General features: G+C 63.9%; 2 protein-coding genes across 13 annotated transcripts in view; one reads left to right on the forward strand and one right to left on the reverse strand.

The window, feature by feature from the left end:
- The window catches only part of UNK (unk zinc finger), a 33,115-nt gene extending 31,488 nt beyond the window's left edge, over nt 1-1,627 (forward strand). For all 5 annotated transcript variants that reach the window (XM_045985658.1, XM_045985657.1, XM_045985661.1 and 2 more), the window contains one exon: nt 189-1,627. In XM_045985658.1, the coding sequence (XP_045841614.1) occupies nt 189-344 (156 nt within the window). In that variant the 3' untranslated portion in view covers nt 345-1,627. The remainder of the gene's footprint in view (nt 1-188) is intronic.
- A 444-nt stretch (nt 1,628-2,071) lies between these two features.
- Nucleotides 2,072-15,669, reverse strand: UNC13D (unc-13 homolog D). 8 transcript variants are annotated; one of them, XM_045985653.1, is made up of 32 exons: nt 15,354-15,661; nt 14,580-14,615; nt 14,218-14,325; nt 14,057-14,116; nt 13,904-13,970; nt 13,482-13,662; nt 13,131-13,175; nt 12,935-13,003; nt 12,683-12,752; nt 12,485-12,589; nt 12,284-12,376; nt 12,084-12,187; nt 11,194-11,311; nt 10,968-11,092; nt 10,757-10,847; nt 10,619-10,669; nt 10,427-10,524; nt 10,271-10,322; nt 10,061-10,194; nt 9,841-9,961; nt 9,369-9,512; nt 9,075-9,173; nt 8,771-8,977; nt 8,536-8,604; nt 7,370-7,449; nt 5,980-6,085; nt 5,821-5,892; nt 5,321-5,404; nt 5,112-5,232; nt 4,749-4,872; nt 4,080-4,276; nt 2,073-3,392 (listed from the first exon to the last, which is right to left on the reverse strand). In XM_045985653.1, the coding sequence occupies exons 1-32, from the start codon at nt 15,468-15,470 to the stop codon at nt 3,271-3,273; spliced, it is 3,270 nt and encodes a 1,089-aa protein (XP_045841609.1). In that variant the 5' UTR covers nt 15,471-15,661; the 3' UTR covers nt 2,073-3,270. The 8 variants fall into 8 exon arrangements, 7 of the variants coding, with proteins under 7 accessions (XP_045841610.1, XP_045841609.1, XP_045841606.1 ...); XM_045985650.1 differs by having other exon boundaries at nt 10,613-10,669; nt 14,218-14,367; XM_045985651.1 differs by lacking the exon at nt 15,354-15,661 and adding an exon at nt 14,762-15,316 and having other exon boundaries at nt 10,613-10,669; nt 14,218-14,367.
- Nucleotides 15,670-15,917: the final 248 nt, after the last annotated feature.

A 15,917-nucleotide genomic window follows, 5' to 3' on the forward strand; every position in this document is an offset into this window, starting at 1 on the left:
GGGAGCCTTGAGGACAGCACCCTGAACTCCAGCTCTGCTCTCTCCTTTGCTGGCTGTGGCCTGCGAGCGTGCTGCTGAGCTCTGTGCCTCGGTTTCCCTGCCCCCAGGGGGCTGAAGTGAATGCAGAGAGAGCTGCCGGTCCGCCGTGGGGCCGGGCCGGTGAACACGGTATCCCTCTCCCTCCCCAGGCCGTGTTCCACATGCAGTCGGTGAAATGCCTTAAGTGTCAGGAGCAGAACCGAGCGGTGCTGCCGTGCCAACACGCCGTGCTGTGCGAGCTCTGTGCCGAGGGCAGCGACTGCCCCGTCTGCCAGCCCAGCCGGGCCCACACCCTCCAGTCGTGACCCTGCAGGCCTGGCCCCGGCCCGGCTCAGATCTTCTTACCTAGGACTTTTTAAAGTATATATATATATGTATGTATGTACGTATGTATGTATGTGTATATGAGTATATGTATACATTTCTGTACGTGTGCGGGTACGCGTGGGCAGCAGTGTGTGAACAGTGTCTGTGTGTATATCTGTACATAGATAGAGACACACACTTTAAAACAGACTTACCAAGCACTTTTTAAAAGAAAGAACTATTTTGCAGCCCTGCCCTTGCCCACTCTCCTTTTCCACTGCAGAGACAAAGTCCCCTCCTTGCCGCCCGGCTTTTTGGCAGGGGATATGTCTCTGTCTCTTTTTAATGTAGGAAAACTAACTAGTTTTAACTTTTTCCTGGGGCCTGAGCAGGAAGCCGAAAAGGGGCCAAGGGGAGGGACCAGGCCTTCAGGGCAGGCCCTGTTCACTGCACCTCCCCAGGCCAGGGTCAGAGCCAGGGCTGTGGACATCCCCAGGGCCAGACCTGGTTCCCAGCCACGAGGCTTGAGAAGGGGGGTGTGCTGGGGTCTAAGCCAGCCTAGCTCCTAGGTTTACCAAATGTGTATTTAGTCTGGGGTTGGCAGGCCAAAGCTGCAGGGGCCAGCCCCCTCCCATCCCTAGGCCCTTGAAGCTCCTTGAGGGGCAAGGCCCGGGAGTTCTACCCCTCAGGTTCCTGAGGCCAGGGGTCCACCTCAGTCCTCTCCCTCCGGGCCCCCAGAGCAGCCTCCCTGGCCCCAGGACCCCTTACCAGACTGGCACTGCCCTCTTCATAACCCTCTAGCTGCTGTCAGCGTCCCTCCCTCCCCTCCCCCTGGCAGCTAGCAGGGCAAATGGCGGGAAGGAGCTGCGGACTGGGGACCAAGGTGGGGCTTAGGCCCTGCCCTCCTCACGGGAGGGGCTCCGTATGCATTCCTTGGTGCTCTCTTGAGTGCAGCTGACGTCCTGCCCGTTTGGAGCAGACGCCTGTGTACGTGTGTGTGCGTGCCTGTCCAATGTATATTGTGTCTTAGCTTCCATTTTAAAAATTGTTCTGTACAGAAAGATGCAGCGGGGGCGGGAGGGCAGAGCGGGTGGCGGGAAGCCACCCTTGTCCCAGCGCTGGGGGTCTGGGGTGGGAGCAAGAGGGCTGTGAAGGGTCTGGCCTGGCCCAGGCTCCCCCTTGGGCTCAGCACGAAAGGGCTTTCAATGAATTAAGTGAAAACTTTTTTTACAAAAACTCAAAAATCAACAAAGCTCCAAACCTATTGGAAATAAAATATGAACTTAAAGTGGTAGCTTGTTTACATGGGGGTGAGGGAGAGTAGGGCCCCAAGTAAGAGCCTCTGATGAGTTAGCGTGGCCCCCTCAGCCTCGCGCCAGCCCCAGCGGGGCCACAGAAGAGCTCAGGCCTCTACCCGCAGTGTGGCGAGGCGGCTGCTGCTCCCTGCAAGCCCCCAGCTGGCTCCAGGCCCCTAGACAGAGCTCAAGTGCCCTCCCACCCAGGCCTGCTGGTGCAAATGAGTTCGGAGACCTTTAGCCCTGGGGACTTCCTTCAGTGGAAGGATAGTGGGTCTTCAGGGACCCACTGTCTGCTGGGACAGGATGCCTGTTTGGTGGAAGACGACAGGCCCCTCGTCTCCCGGAGAAGCAGACACATACTGCTTTCTCATAAAAGCAGCAGGAGGAGGAGGAGGGTCTCAGCCTTTGAGCCACCTGCTTCCCCTGCTCAGAGCTGGCCTAGCCGGTGGCCCTGAGAAAATGCACCCGCTGAGCTCTGTGTGGGGCTGAGGTTCAGAGCTGAAGGAGCCTTGAAGATGGTCTCATGGGACCTCCAGCCCACATCATACAAGGTTAAGGGACTCAAACAGGGTCATACAGCTAGAATGACAGCCTGGCCTTGTGCTCTGACTACCAATACAGGGTACGCCTGGCCTAGGACCCTGCTCCTCTAAGCCCTCAACTAGCCACTCAGCCTCCACTTGTGGGAGGCCCTCCCCCGACTTCCAGTGCTCCCCTCGGAGTGCCGGGCAGCACCCACAAACTGACGTGCCCAGTCACGTGCATCAGTTACTCCCACGCCTGCTCTAGAACATGGGGGAGTGAGGGGTGGGCCAGGCCCTAGGTCAGGGGCAGCTCAAGGTCTCCTGACGGCTGAGGAGGGGGTTTGCATGGCCTGACTATAATCTTCTCGGCCCCAATGCAGGCTAACAGTATAGTTCCTTAGAGGACAATGGATTGTTTTTCCTTCTTTTATTTTTGCTAAGAAAGTTCCTAAGTGGCAGGTACTGTCCCAGGGAGGAGGTGTCCTCAGTAGACACGGCTGGCCAAGCCGTCTTTTCTGCTTCTGCTCCTCCTTGCCAACCCCTCTAGGCTCCCCGGCCTGGGCACTGGCAGCCACCTCAGGAGAGGACTAACCCTCATTTCAGCCGCCGCCCTACCCACCAGGGCAGCTGTAGCCTCGTCTCTGGCAGGGTCCCCTCCCCTCCCCAGGAGGCTTTGTGCCGTGGCCCTAGCCCCACGTGAACCAAGGTAGGGGGCTAAAGAATAGGCCCAAGGGAGCCTAACCTCCACCCCGGTGACTGGAACGGGCCTGCCAGAAACAGATGGCTGAGCCGGCTCTGCCCCCCCGGAGCCGCAGACCGCTGCCCCGCCCCCTGGCGCCGAGATCGGGTAGAGAAGGCGGAGGCCGTGGCTGAAGGTGGCCTTGGCAGGAAGGAGGGAATGAACACTAACAGGGTCCTGGCACCGCACCATGGGCCCCTGCTCTGGCAGAAGGACCAGAGGGGATCTTCACGCTGGGGTTCCCCAGACTAGCGGGGCCCTTCTGGAGCATTCAGCCAGGCTGGGGGGCTGGCACTATGGTGGGGAGAACCCACACCTTCCGGGAGAGCCCACCCTACTGGGCGCCCAGCCCCAACCTCCGCTGCTACTGCCCTGGCCTCGGGGCGTGCTGGGAGGCCTGCCTGGCCCGCTGCCGCCGCAGCCTCACAAACACCTGGGCCTCCCGATCACCCTTCCGGCTCTCCAGCAGCTGCAGGATGGGATCCCCTGTGGAGAGAGGCGTTTGGGCGTCAGACTGCGGCGGGGGGAGGCAGTGCCTGGGTAGTGGCAGGGGACACAGCACGGACCCATTCTCCAGCCATCCTGGAAACCAGTAACGGACACACACCAGCCAAGCTCACAGGACAGCCTGACGGATGAGGCGAGACCGAGACGCATGACGGCGCTGGCAGAGGCCAAGTGAGGTGCGCCTCGGGGTCCGGTGTTAGAACCGCAGGCTATAGCTCACCTCTGTGCCTCAGTTTACCCGTCTGTAAAACAGCCGTATTAGCAGCTGACGGGCGAGGCGGCTGCAGCACTGTGCGCACAGCTGGCCCATAGTAAGTGCTCGGACGTGTCACCTGTTCTTACCGTCCAACCTGGAGAACGCCTGGCCTGTGCGCCCCCGTCGGACACCCAGCCTCTTCCCCCACGTAGCCTTCCCGGTGACCTCCCCCACACTGCAGTCCCACGGCACTTGGCCTCCCAGGTTTCACTGCTCTCCCGATCAGACCAAGAGAGCCACTCAGCACACGAGACACCACCCTGACTCCACTGGCTTCCACATCCAAGGAGGGGTTCCTCTGACCCCACCTTCATTCGCTTCCCTTGGGGCCACTGCCTGACCTTCATGGGCTGCCCCTCCCCGGCACCCCCCGGTGCTGGGCCAGCCTCTGCCCCGGGGCTCAGACCTACTGTTGAGTGCAGGGTAGGTGAGGGGCAGGCGGGTCTGAGGCACCTCTCCAGGCTCCTCAGTCCCGGTCAGGCCTGGCACCGAACGTAGTGGCAGAAAGGCCTCCCCTTCCAAGTCATCGGCCCCCAGCGTGTCATGGTCCAGCACCGTTAGCAGAAGGCAAGCTCCGTCCTTCAGGCATGGCTCAGCAGGCACCAGGCTGAGTGGGGGAGAGAGAGGGGCTCAGCGGCCTGCCCCCTGCACGGTCACTGGCACCCACCCCCACACACCGTTCATCACTGGTCATCGAGGACAGGCCAGGGCTGAGAGCAGACAGGTGGGGATTAGGATGGCAAAAGCGTTTCTCAGCCTGGCGTGTGCTGACGGACGTGGCCTCTGACTGCGGGCTGGGACTTTATACCAGGGGCCTGTGTTCCCCAGACCCTCCTGTTTTGGGGAACAGAGCACCTCAGGAGCAGGACCATTTCCTGGAAGCAAGCCTCTAAGTCCAACAGGTGGGGGCCTTCTCCCCTGCAGTCCCGCTCCTCCTCGCAGGGTTCCAGCAAACCCCTGTTCCAGTTGCCCCTCCCTGGGACCCAAATGCGTTCCTTTCAGAACCGGCCTCAGGTGGCAGGAGCAGGACTGAGAAGTCCAGGGCTGGGGAAGGGTGGCAAGCAGGGGAGCCCACTCACAATTCAAAGGTCTCATCAAACAGGGGGTGAAGGTCCTTCTTGTGCTTTTGGGTCTCCCGGGGGGCCAGCTCAGGGAACTCGTGCCTGGGCTCCAAGGTCAGCTGGACAAAGGGGTCGCTGGAGCCTGGCAAGTGGGGAGGTCACCTGGGGACGTGACGTTGCCAAGGATATCCCAGCTCCGCGCCTCCAGTTCCCAGCTGCTGCCGCCGTGCCCTGCTCAGCAGCACTGCCCCCTCCTGGTAGCACGAAGGAAATGCACCCAGCGCTCCCTCCCGGGAGAGCGGAACTGCCAGGGACGCGGGGGACGTTGCGGGGATACAGAGTGAGGCCGCGGGGAGAAGCCGGCGGGCAGCCTGCACTCACCGTTGGAGTCCAGGGGCAGCAGGCTGGAGGCGCTGAGCAGTTCCACACGCAGCTTCTGCTCGGAGGCGCGGTAGGAAGCCTTGACTGTGACCGCCCCCAGCTCCTCAGTAGTGGTTTCCGCCTAGGGGTGGAGCGCGGGGGGCAGTGTGGGGCAGAGGGGAGGCGAGGCTGCAGGTGCGCCGGGACGGCGCGGAGGGAAAGAGCCTCACCTGCCGCTGGATGCGGCTGCAGAAGTACTTCCGGATGAGCTCCCGACTGGAGGCCGCCTGCAGCTCCAGGTCCCTCTGCAGAGCCTGGGAACGAGGCGCAGCTGAGAAGCCCCCTGAGCTGTCCCAGTCACCCCCGTCCGGTGCCGGCAGCGATGGGATAGCAAAGCTCCGGCTGTCGGGGAGCCTCGGCTGGGGAACCCACCCTCGGGATGGCCCCCCGGGACAGCCGAGGCACGGACAGGGTGGGCTTCACAGGTGTGCCCCCCACACAGTTGCACAGCCGTCCCGTCACCGAGTTTAAAGAACCTTCTGCTTGGTTGAATGCTCCTGTTGTTGCTGTCTTAGTAATTTTGTTGTTGCCGTTCTTAGTAATTTTTGGACAAAGGGGCCCGCATTTTCTTTCTGTGCCGGCCCCGTAAATTATGCAGCTGGTACTGGACACAGGTGAGCACAGAAAGGCAGGTTCCCCCTACCCCGCCAGCTCACCTAACGCCCCCTACCTGGAAGTCGTCGGTGTGCAGCGCCGCAGGTGGCAGGCCACAGCCCTCTGCGTAGAAGCAGATCTCCAGATTCTAGGGGTGAGATGGCAGACGTGACCGCACCAGGATGATCACTTGTCTCCAGCCAGCGTTATCACTTGCTGGACCGGCTATTCTTACCTGCAGGGCAACCTTCAGCCTGCTGGAGGCCAGGGGGCAGCTCCGCTGGGAGGCAGCCGCCTCTATGAGCACCGTGAGCGTGTGGGTCCAGAGCAGGGTCAGGAGACTGGGGGGAGGTGCAGAGGGACACCAGTCCAGCCGAGGAGGAAGCAGAGACACTCTTGAGAAAGGGACCCAGGCCTACCCCCAGCTCGTCCCCAGCCCACGCTCCCACTTCCACTTGCTTCTCAGGTAAGGCGGGGACCAGGGCAGCAGGCAGGAGTAGAGGGAGGGAGGACAAGTGCAGGGGAGTGGGGGGAAGGGGGGCAGATGGGGCCAGTCCCAACCAACATGCTTCACAACCCAGCAAAGAACCTTCCTCAGTAGGATTATCAAACCCCAACAAGGAGGTGGGGCGGGGAGGCCGGTCCCCCAATGACAGAGTGACGATTCAGTATGGGAGTGGCCAGAATGAATAGGATGTCCACCCGGATAAGCATCTACTGCCCTTGGGGAGAAAAAAGTAGCAACCAAGCCACAGTCCTGCTAACTACCTGCAATAACGGAAATCCCATGTCAAAGGAGAGTCACACGACTCAGCACAAAAAGCAAAAACGGGGTTGCATCATTAAGAGTGGGGAAGGTCGCCGTCAAGGCAGGTAACGGACGCAGCGGACTCGCGATTCGCGTGCTTCCTGCGCTCGCAGTGTCCTAACTGCTCTTGAGACTGTGCTAAGTCCCTGCAGTGGAGTTCTAGCTGTTTGAGCTGAACACTTGGCATACCGTGGCCCGAGAAATAGCAGCGGTGGGCTCCCTGGGCCCCTCCCGAGCCACCAGGAGTGAACCTCCGGGGGGAGGGGCAGCAGCCTCGGAGCCCAGTTCCTGTGGGGAGGACCCGCGCTCATCGTCGGGCAGCTCAGCACCGACCACTTCCTTTGCACAGGGGCTGCGCTTCGGACGCCATGTGACTCACTTGATTCTCACTAGAGGCCAGAACTGTGACCATCGGCACGGGAAACTTGAGTAATCCGCTCAACGTACCCACCCAGCAGCAGCAAACTAGAGTCTGAATCCAGGTGGGCCAGAGCCCACGTCCTGGACCGCTAGTCCTGCTGCCTGATGTGCAGGACCCCTGCTTTGAGAGAGACCCCAACGAGAAGTTCCCCTGGATCCTGGGAGAGACACCATTTGCCTGTAATGTTAGGAGGGACAGACAGCCCAGGGCTAAGGGAGAAAGGGCAGGCAGCTTTCTGCTCAGCCTAAAGGGAAATGGGCAGGTGTGTGAAGTAGTGAGCTCCCTGTCCCTAGGAGTGAGCATTTAAGCAGAGGCTGGTTGCATCCTCCCCTGAAAATGGCTGAGGCCAGAGAAGAGAGGCGGGGGGTGGGGACGGAGCGGGAGGCCGCCGCACACCTGCTGAAGTTCTCCTGCACCAAGTTGGTGTTCATGTAGCAGAGCTTCACCTCCAGAAACTTCATCAGGGGCAGAATGGCCTGGGGAGAGGGGTGGGCGGCAAGTCTGGCTGTGGCCCATGCCCATGCCCTGACTCGGAAGAGGAAACAGGGCCAGGAGCTTTCGCCTGCTTCATTCAGAACGTGTGCCGGCGCTGAGGGAGCCCTGCCCGCGGGGGGCTCCAGCCGCCCCCACCTCTTCTGGGGCCCTCCGGCGGCCGGTGCACTGTCCTGCCGCAGGGCCTGGCCATGCCCTCCCCTAGAAACCCTCAGGGATCCTTCTCTGGCTTCATCGAGGTCCTGACTCAGCTGTCACCCTCTGAGTACGGCCTTCTCTACCACTGTCTAAAAATACCTTTTTAAAAAAGCACAAATGGGGCGCCTGGGTGGCTCAGTGGGTTAAGCCTCTGCCTTCGGCTTGGGTCATGATCTCAGGGTCCTGGGATCGAGTCCCGCATCGGGCTCTCTGCTCAGCGGGGAGCCTGCTTCCTCCTCTCCCTCTGCCTGCCTCTCTGCCTGCTTGTGATCTCTCTCTCTGTGTCCAATAAATAAATAAAATCTTTTTTTTAAAAAAGCACAAATATGAATACAAATCTTCATTTTCTGCAGTACGTTGTCACTGCACGCACACACTCGTGTAATTCTAGGCACAGCTATGGTTCTGGCTCTTCTCCACCGCCCCCCGCAGAATGTGAGCTCTGGGAAGGCAGGAGTTCTCTATCACTTTTCCTCCCCGATCCACACCTCCGTGCCTAAATCTACGCCCGTGACAGAGCGCTTAGAGAGTTGCTGAAATCCAGAGTGACCTTCTCCCAGACAGCGAAGGTACCATCACTCTCTCTGCCCCCCGAGGCCGGCGGGCTCGCAGAAACAGGGAACTCAGAAGGCTGCACACCCACATCAGTTCGGCTGCGAGGCTAAGCCCTCCCTGCCTGCGGGCCCCAGGCAGATTCAGGGAGAGCCCGCGGAATGACCCACCCCTGCCCCCTTAGCATCCAAGGAGGAAACCAAGGCCCAGGAGGGAACATTTCCTGCCCAAGTCTGGGGGACTCATCTCCGATACCCACGGCCTTCTGCCCCTCCCACCCTAAGCCCCTTTGGCAACGGTGAGCGGGGAGGGCCACTCACATCCTCAGGCAGGACAGACTCCTTGACGCCCACGAGTTTCTGGATGTGCGTGGCAATGCCCACCTCCAGCTGGGGACACAAAACAGCAGGAGGGAGGCCGGGGCGTGAGCACGGGGGATAGGGTGAGGTCACTGGGTGCCGGAGTTTCGGTTCAGGAAGGGGTGGAAAGTCCTGCTTGGGGGTGCTTCAGGCCGACGATGGGCAGGGTGTGGTCCCTGCGAGGGGGACAGATTACCTGCCGCGCCAGGGTGCGGACGCCGGTGCGGATCTCGTGGCTCAGCCCGGCCAGCGCGCCCTGCAGCTGGGCGTGCAGCGTGTTCTGCAGCTGGCCCTGCTCCAGCACGGCCCCGACGCGCTGTTCCAGGGCCTCCCAGGCCAGCTGGGCGGGCAGCTTGCCGATCACCAGCCGCAGCTGCTCCATGTCATTCACCACCACGCACAGCTGAGGGCAGGCACGCAGGGATGGGGGCCTCCTGAGCTTGCCGGGACCGGCCGTCCCTACCCGCACCCCCGGCCCGACGTCCGGCTCTGGTCCTTACCATGTTGGCTGCCTGGCCCTGGTCCTTCTGGCTTGCAGAGAGCTCACGGGCCCGGGCCTTTATAAGGCTGCAGTATACCAGAGCCAGCCGACAAGTATCCTGGGGTGGGGAGAGGACGATCAGTGCGGGGGGCGTCTGGGGGGCCCCAGTGCGGGGAGGCATGGAAATCTCAGTGACTTGGGGATTTAAGACTTAGCCCCTGGGAGGCTGCTAGGGCAAGAGCTTGGGAGAATCAGGACACGTCAAACGAGGCTGTCCTAGGAAGACGGGGAAGGACACGGGAAGTCGCTGCACCTCCACAAACTTGACGGTGATCATGAAGGCCTCCTCCGGGTCGGGCCAGTCCAGCTGCCGGGCAGTGCGGCTGATCTGAGCGAAGCAGGTGGACAGGTCCACGGCAGATGTGCTGTGCTTGGTCAGTTCACCCAGGGGCACCAGCTGGGGGGGTGCAGAACGGAGGGCTCAGCGCTGGCCGGATTCATGCCCCTCCCTCCCTCCTGCCTTCCACAGGCATTCAGAACCTCTACCGCCACCAAGCAGGTAGGCAGGGGGCTACAAGGGGCAGGCAGGCTCCACCCAGACCCCCAGGCTGCAAAGATCAGGCTGGAAAGCAAAGCCACAGTTAAAATTAAAACCAGGGGTATCAGGAGACAGCGGGGTACACACAACTGGCCTCAAGAGCTGGTCACCAACTCTGCGCGTCCTAGAGGTCCCAGCAGAGCCCCAAGCCCCACAGCCGGGCCCCCGTCTCAGGCCCTGCGCCTACCTCATCCATCTGCACCGCACGCTGCACCCGCGCCAGGGCCACGCTGTAAGTCTTCTGCAGCCAGGAGGGGATGGCGGGCTGGAACCAGCGGTGAAAGCCATCCAGGGCCAGGACTCCATCCCTAAGGAGAGCTGGGGCTCAGCCTGGGGAATGCCAGGGCTAGCACGGCCCCTCCTTGACCTTCTCCTCTCTTTTGTGCCAAAGCCAGCTGCCCACCTACCTGTCTGTGGGGTCTGGTCGCAGCTGGTAGAGCTCCTTGAGGCTGACGTAGAGCTGGAATAGACTCTCGCCCATCTCCGGGGACACGGGACTGCCCGCCACGGCCGCTGTGTGGTCCTGCACCCGCTTGGCCACCTGCAAAGGGCAGGCAGTGGGACAGGGCTCCGGAGCCAGGGTGGAGGGCAACCTGGAGACCCAGGGGGAGACTCACCAGCCACTGCAGCTCCGCGAAAGCCATGGAGAAGAGGTCGACCTTAAGCGTGCTGCAAGGAAGGCCACAGGTGTGACCCGGGAGCACCTCCGGGGCCCTCCTGGTCCCCATTCTGAGCCCCTACCGCGCGACCTCCCTACCCAGCCACGGGCTCACTTCTGGAAGATCTTGTTCCACGTGTGCCGGCACTGAAGCAGGTCGCCGACGACGTCCTGTACCAGGCCCAGCAGGGCTTTGCCTGCCTCCAGCAAGCCCTGGTAGGGACAGAGGGGCGCCGAGCTCAGACCCGCAGGGCCCCAGCACCCCGCCTGCCCCCTCCTGCCCTGCCCAAGCCCCCCCTACCTGCACCATGGGCTGATGGTGCTGCTGCTTCAGGTGGAACCACTCGGCGGTGCCAGTCTGCGGGCAAAGAGGCGGTGAGCGGGGAGGGCTGCCAGGCTCGGGCCCACCATGCCCGCTCGTCCCCGGCGTGGGCCGCGCCCGCACCTTCAGCGTCTGGGCCACCAGCCGGGGCAGAGGGGCGCTGTCAGGGCGCAGCTCTCCGAAGGCCTTCATTTTGCACATCTGGACCAGGACCCTGTGGAGACGGGGCGGCTGTGCCGGGGCCTCCACCCACAGGGGCAGCGGGCGCCCCCCTCCCCGGGGCTCCCCCTTGCTCCCCCACCCCACTGAGGGAGCGGGAGAGGGAGCCGCTGACCTGAGCAGAGACTGCAGCCGGGCCGGGGAGTCGGCCACAGACAGGGGGAAGACAGAGCGGAACTTGCGGATGAGGGAGAGGCCGTAGGCCAGCAGGCTGCTGAACGAGGCGGCCAGCTCCTCCAGCTGCGGGCCGAGCGGCGGGAGCTGAGCCGGGGGCCCGGGGCGCGGAGCCGGCTCCCCGGGCCCTGCCCGCCCCGCGCTCCTCGTCCCCCTGCGCGGCCCACCTGTTCTCCCTTGAGCCGGCCCTGGATCCACTGGTACTCGATGCTGGTGATGGGGTGCAGGAGGCAGCTGCTCGGGAACTCCAGGCTCTGGTAGAGCCGGCTGTAGGCCAGCCACTGCCTGTGGCACACGGGAAGGCCTCAGCCAGCCAGCGGGGGCGGGGGCTTGGGGGGAACAGCGAGACGCCCCGCCCCCACCGACCTCCTGGGGAACCCCCTTGAAGGTGCTCTTCAAACATGCAAATTAAACTTGCGTCGCTCCCCACCTGTCTGGGGATACCGACCTGCCCATGGTCCTACAAGCTGTCCTTGTCCCCACCTCCGCCCACCCCCTATTCAAACGCCAAGTGTCCTCGGTGGCCCCGGGCTGCACCCACCAGGTGGGCCCCGGCCCACTGCACACCTCACCTGCACTCGAACACCTCCCCACAACCTACGGGGGTTGCAGGGGACGTGACGGGCCCCTCGCCGGGGATATGGAAATGCCAGCGCACCAATCTGTTGACTCCAGAGGCCTGGAGCTGGGGCACAAGGCTACCTCTGGGGCAGGGGCAGCAAATTCAAATGCCCAGAAGGGACTCAGAGAGTGTCAGGGGGTGACTCGGGCCAATGGCAGCCGTGAGGGGCTGCGGAGGCCCCGCGCTCTGCCATGTGTGACCCCTTGCAGCCCAGCAGGACAACGGCACTTGGGGTGCTTGGGAAGCTGGAGCTGCGACTCTGTGCGGAACACCTCCAGATCTGGAAAGCAGGCAGTGGACTCAAAACCTGACACACACGGTTGCCGCCAAACAGAGATCTTGCAAGGGTTAGACTCCGGCCTGCCGGTTTATAGGCGCACAGGCAGGGAGGGAGAGGCTGGCGCCTCCCAGGCGACCCCTCCCAGGCGCACTCACGCCATGGACTGGTGGAAGTCAGAGAGGTCCTTCTGTGTCGCGTGGAGAAAGAGGATGGTGGCAGCGTGGGGACTCAGTGACCCATCCCAGGAGGTGCTGCCTGCCTGAGGGCACGGGGTAGCAGGGTGTCAGGACCTGGCCGGCAGGCCCCGTACCACCCCCCCCCCCCGCCCCCGCACCCAGCGCAAGGAGGGCGGTACCTGGTGCTGGGTGACCTCATGGGACACCAGCTGCTGCAGCAAGAGCAGGTGCACCGCGTAGCTGGGCTGGGAGCGGCTGGCGGCCGGGGCTCTCTGCAACGGGGCCGGCGTGGCCGTGAGGAGAGGACCCTGTCCCCGGGGGCAGCCTGCCCCACCCAGACGGGCCATCGGACGACGCCCTGCTCCCGGCCCCAGACCCACCCGCTTGTGAATGAGCTGGAACTGGAGGTGGCAGCGGCCGCGGTCCGGGTAGGTCTCGGTGCAGGGCTCCAGAGGGTACCAGTGGTCCTCTCGGCAGCGCAGGTCCTGGGGGGCCAGACCGGCGGGAGCGGCCCAGGCCCATGCTTGGTGTGCGTCCACAGTCCCTCCCCCAAAACCCTATTTCCTGACCCCACTCACCTGTAGCCTCACGACGACGTTCCCCAGAAAATCGTCCTGGCCTTTGTCCTTCCGCGCCTCCTTGAAGATCCTGTTCCAGGCAGGGGCCATGAGAGGGGTGAAGACACTGAGGTGTCTGGCAGGGACCTGTCCCCCTCCTGCGGCCCCCTGGGCCTGGACACAGCCTGCAGCCCAGCAACCGATATGCACACACAGGGAGGGCAGAAAGAGCCCACACTCCTTCCCGCAGGCACCTCTTCCCGGGGCCTTCACCTTCGCAGCCCATGCAGATCTGTGAGCTCCCCGAGCTTCTGTCTGACGGACTCCACCGTGTCCATGTCCCTGCGGGGGCCAAGGTGTGGGCAGGAGACAGAGAGGCTGTCCGGGAGCCCTTGGCGTCTTTGGGAGAAGGTCCTGCCATCCTGAATGCCCCCCCCCCGGACCCCTACGGGCAGGGTAGGCCCCTCACCACATGTCCAGATGGAAGCTCGAGCTGCTTATGTCCTCAAACTCCCTATGGGGAGAAAAGGACCTGGCTGAGGGCCTTGGAGGGCCGGACCCCACCAGAGCCTGTTCTGGGAAGCTCCCACCCCCCACTTACCCACTGTCCCCTCTGAGCCCCTCCTTGCAAACTTCTCTTTCCTCCGCAAGGCTTGGGCCTAGCCCCCAGATCAACCCAGCTGGGCCGAACCCTCCACACCCTCCTAGCACACTCTTCTGTCTCTGGCCTAGGGAGCAGGCCCCGCCTCCAATCAAGCCAAGTCCCCTCCCCCGAGCCAGGAAGTACTGCTGCTCGCCCTGAGGGGACAGGACCACGCACAGGATGAAAGTCTCCTCCCAGACAGGGTTGAGGGTCTGCTCGACGACCTGGGTGCGGTGCGTCTGCTCCTCCGGGATGGTGTGCCTCACCACTGCCTTCTGCCGACGCCGGGACCCAGGGCTGCCCGCCTGAACGCTCACCCCCTGCTCGATGCCCAGCAGGCAGTAGGGGTCACTGAATCCTGGCGAGGAGGGGAAGGACAAGGCCACCTGGGTGTCAGCAGGGCTCCCCGGGAGACGACGCCCTCATCACCCCAGTCCAGGGGCAGAGTCCCTCCCCATCCCAGATTCAAAGGCCCTGGGGCCAACAGCACGCAGGGGACATCTGGGAGCTGGGAGTTCCAGCTGGATTCTGGGACGGACCGCTGGGGAGGAGGAGGGGGCTGGGAAGGGGGCCCTCGGGGGCCCTCACCCCCTGCTCACCACTGACGTCTTTGCCCAGAATGCCCTTGGCTTGTTTCACGGTTGCCTTCAGACAAAATATTGGCTTCTAGAAGGACAGAAGGGTGAGCCTGAGTCCCAGAGGGTGCTGGGCTTCCCAGCCGCTGCCCCAGGCTGGTCCTGGACCAGGGTTACCTCAAGCTTCTGGACGCGCTGCAGCATCTGCTGGTGCTCGTCGGGCGGCATGTGGAAGGCCTGGTGGGGCAGGAGCGTGGGAGGCGCGGGGCACGGGGCGGGGGACAGAGAACTCCGGGGTGGGGGCGGCAGGTCAGAGGGCGCCGCGGGGCCGCACTCACCTCCTGCAGGTACGACAGGAGCTCCGAGGCCTCGCGCACGTGGCTGGGCTCAGGCTGCCCCAGGCGGTGCAGGACGGTGTAGAGAGCTTCCTCGTAGAGCAGGGCCCGCTGAGACACGGCAGGGTCACCTCGGGAATCCCCGGCCGCCCCCTGCAAGGTGAGCCCCCGCCCCCCAGCCCATCCTGGCACCAACTCGGCATGGCCAAAGCTGGGACAAGGCGCCCACAGTGCATGGGGGTGGCGGGTTAAGGCCCAGAAGTGCCCACCGCACCCCCCCACCGCCGTGTGGCCACCTGCCTTAGTCAGTACCCCAGGACTGTGTTCCCAGCACCTCCCTGCCTCCCCAACACTCCGATTCTTACCTCCTCAGGAGAGAGGTGGTGGGATGGAGGCTCGATCTGGGGAGCAAGGTGAAAAGACAAGGTGGCCCGGAGGCTTGGACCAGGGCTCAGACAGCAGCAACGGCTCCTCCCAGGGCAGGCCAGGCCGGGCCGGGGCTGCGGGGTCCCTAGCTCCCCGCCTCCAGCCCACCAGCGCCGCACACCTGTTCCCACAGCAGGCCTCCTGCGAGCCCAGTCCCTGGGCCGCCCTCCTCGTCCCCCGGCCCGCCGTGGCTGAGGTCCATTGGCGCTCAGCGGCCCCCGCAGCGCGAGCTCTCTGCACCCGTGGCCCCTTCCTTCCCCAGAGGAAGCAGCTCTGCTTATCGGGCGGCCACGCTCCACACCCCAGCGGCGGAAGTGGGGCCCAGCAGTGGATGTGGGAGACCGAGGGTCATGCCAGGCAGGCCTGGGGACCGCTCAGCGGATCCCCAAGCCGCCTGGCCCACAGCAGGGCCACCCCCTGTCTAGTGGAGCAGGTGTCTTTGGAGCGGGAAGACCAGAGGCTACGGCGGGCGGGTGGCCCCTCCAGAGGAAGGGGGCTCAGAGAGGCTGCGACCCCAGACCCGAGGCCCAGGATGGCCCAGAGAACACACGGCAGACCCCGGCCGGCCAACCCAGAAGGCCCTTTCCAGGAGCCGCGACAGGCAGAGCAGGGGACCGCATCCTCAACCCCAGCCCGCAAGAGGAGGACTCCCGCGCCCAGAGACCGCAGAGCCCCACCCTGGCCACTCGCCTCCTCCCCGAGGTCACCCCTACCTCCTGAGCGCTGTGGGCGGGCGGATCCTGCAGGTCTCTGACCCTGCGCCGCCTTATCTTGATGGCCTGGCGCACGAGGGGAGGGCGCCGCTGGAGGTGGGAGAGCGGCGTCGCCATGGGGGCCGCTCCGCCGCGGGGAAAGATAGAGAAGCCACAGGATTATGCAAAGAGCACTGGGTGCCACCCTGCGCCAGGGAGGGGTGGGGCCGGGCGGGCCGGGGCTCGGGTTCTGGTCAGGGTTTCACCATCTCAAAGGCCTACACCTCCCTGCCTCCCGCCGGCCGGGGATCCTGCGAGGACTGTCTTTGGCTGGAGGCAGGTGGCCCCCGCGGGCCGGCCCAGCCCCACCCCAGCCCGCCCTCCCACGGAGGCCCTTGTGCGCGTTTTGGGGTGGGGGTGGGGTCCAGGGCTCCCCGGCAGGGGGCGTCAGGGTCTGCCCCACAGTGCGGGTGTGCCCAGACCAGGGACCCAGGGGAGACGCCCTGGCTTGGGGTGGGGGGCGGTTTCTCACCCACAGACTTCCCCGAACAGGCGAGGACCGAGGGCGGGGGTGGGCAGGGCGCC

Source organism: Meles meles, chromosome 18, assembly GCF_922984935.1.
Source record: "Meles meles chromosome 18, mMelMel3.1 paternal haplotype, whole genome shotgun sequence".
NCBI classification, from domain to species: domain Eukaryota; kingdom Metazoa; phylum Chordata; class Mammalia; order Carnivora; family Mustelidae; genus Meles; species Meles meles.

Coding starts and splice junctions, on each gene's coding strand:
- UNC13D (XM_045985650.1), bottom strand. CDS start 15,470: ATGGCGACGCCGCTCTCCCACCTCCAGCGGCGCCCTCCCCTCGTGCGC. Junction 14,368..14,579: donor ACCACCTCTCTCCTGAGGAG/GTAAGAATCGGA, acceptor CTCACCTTGCAG/GGGGCGGCCGGGGATTCCCG. Junction 10,848..10,967: donor CGGCTGCAGTCTCTGCTCAG/GTCAGCGGCTCC, acceptor CCGTCTCCACAG/GGTCCTGGTCCAGATGTGCA.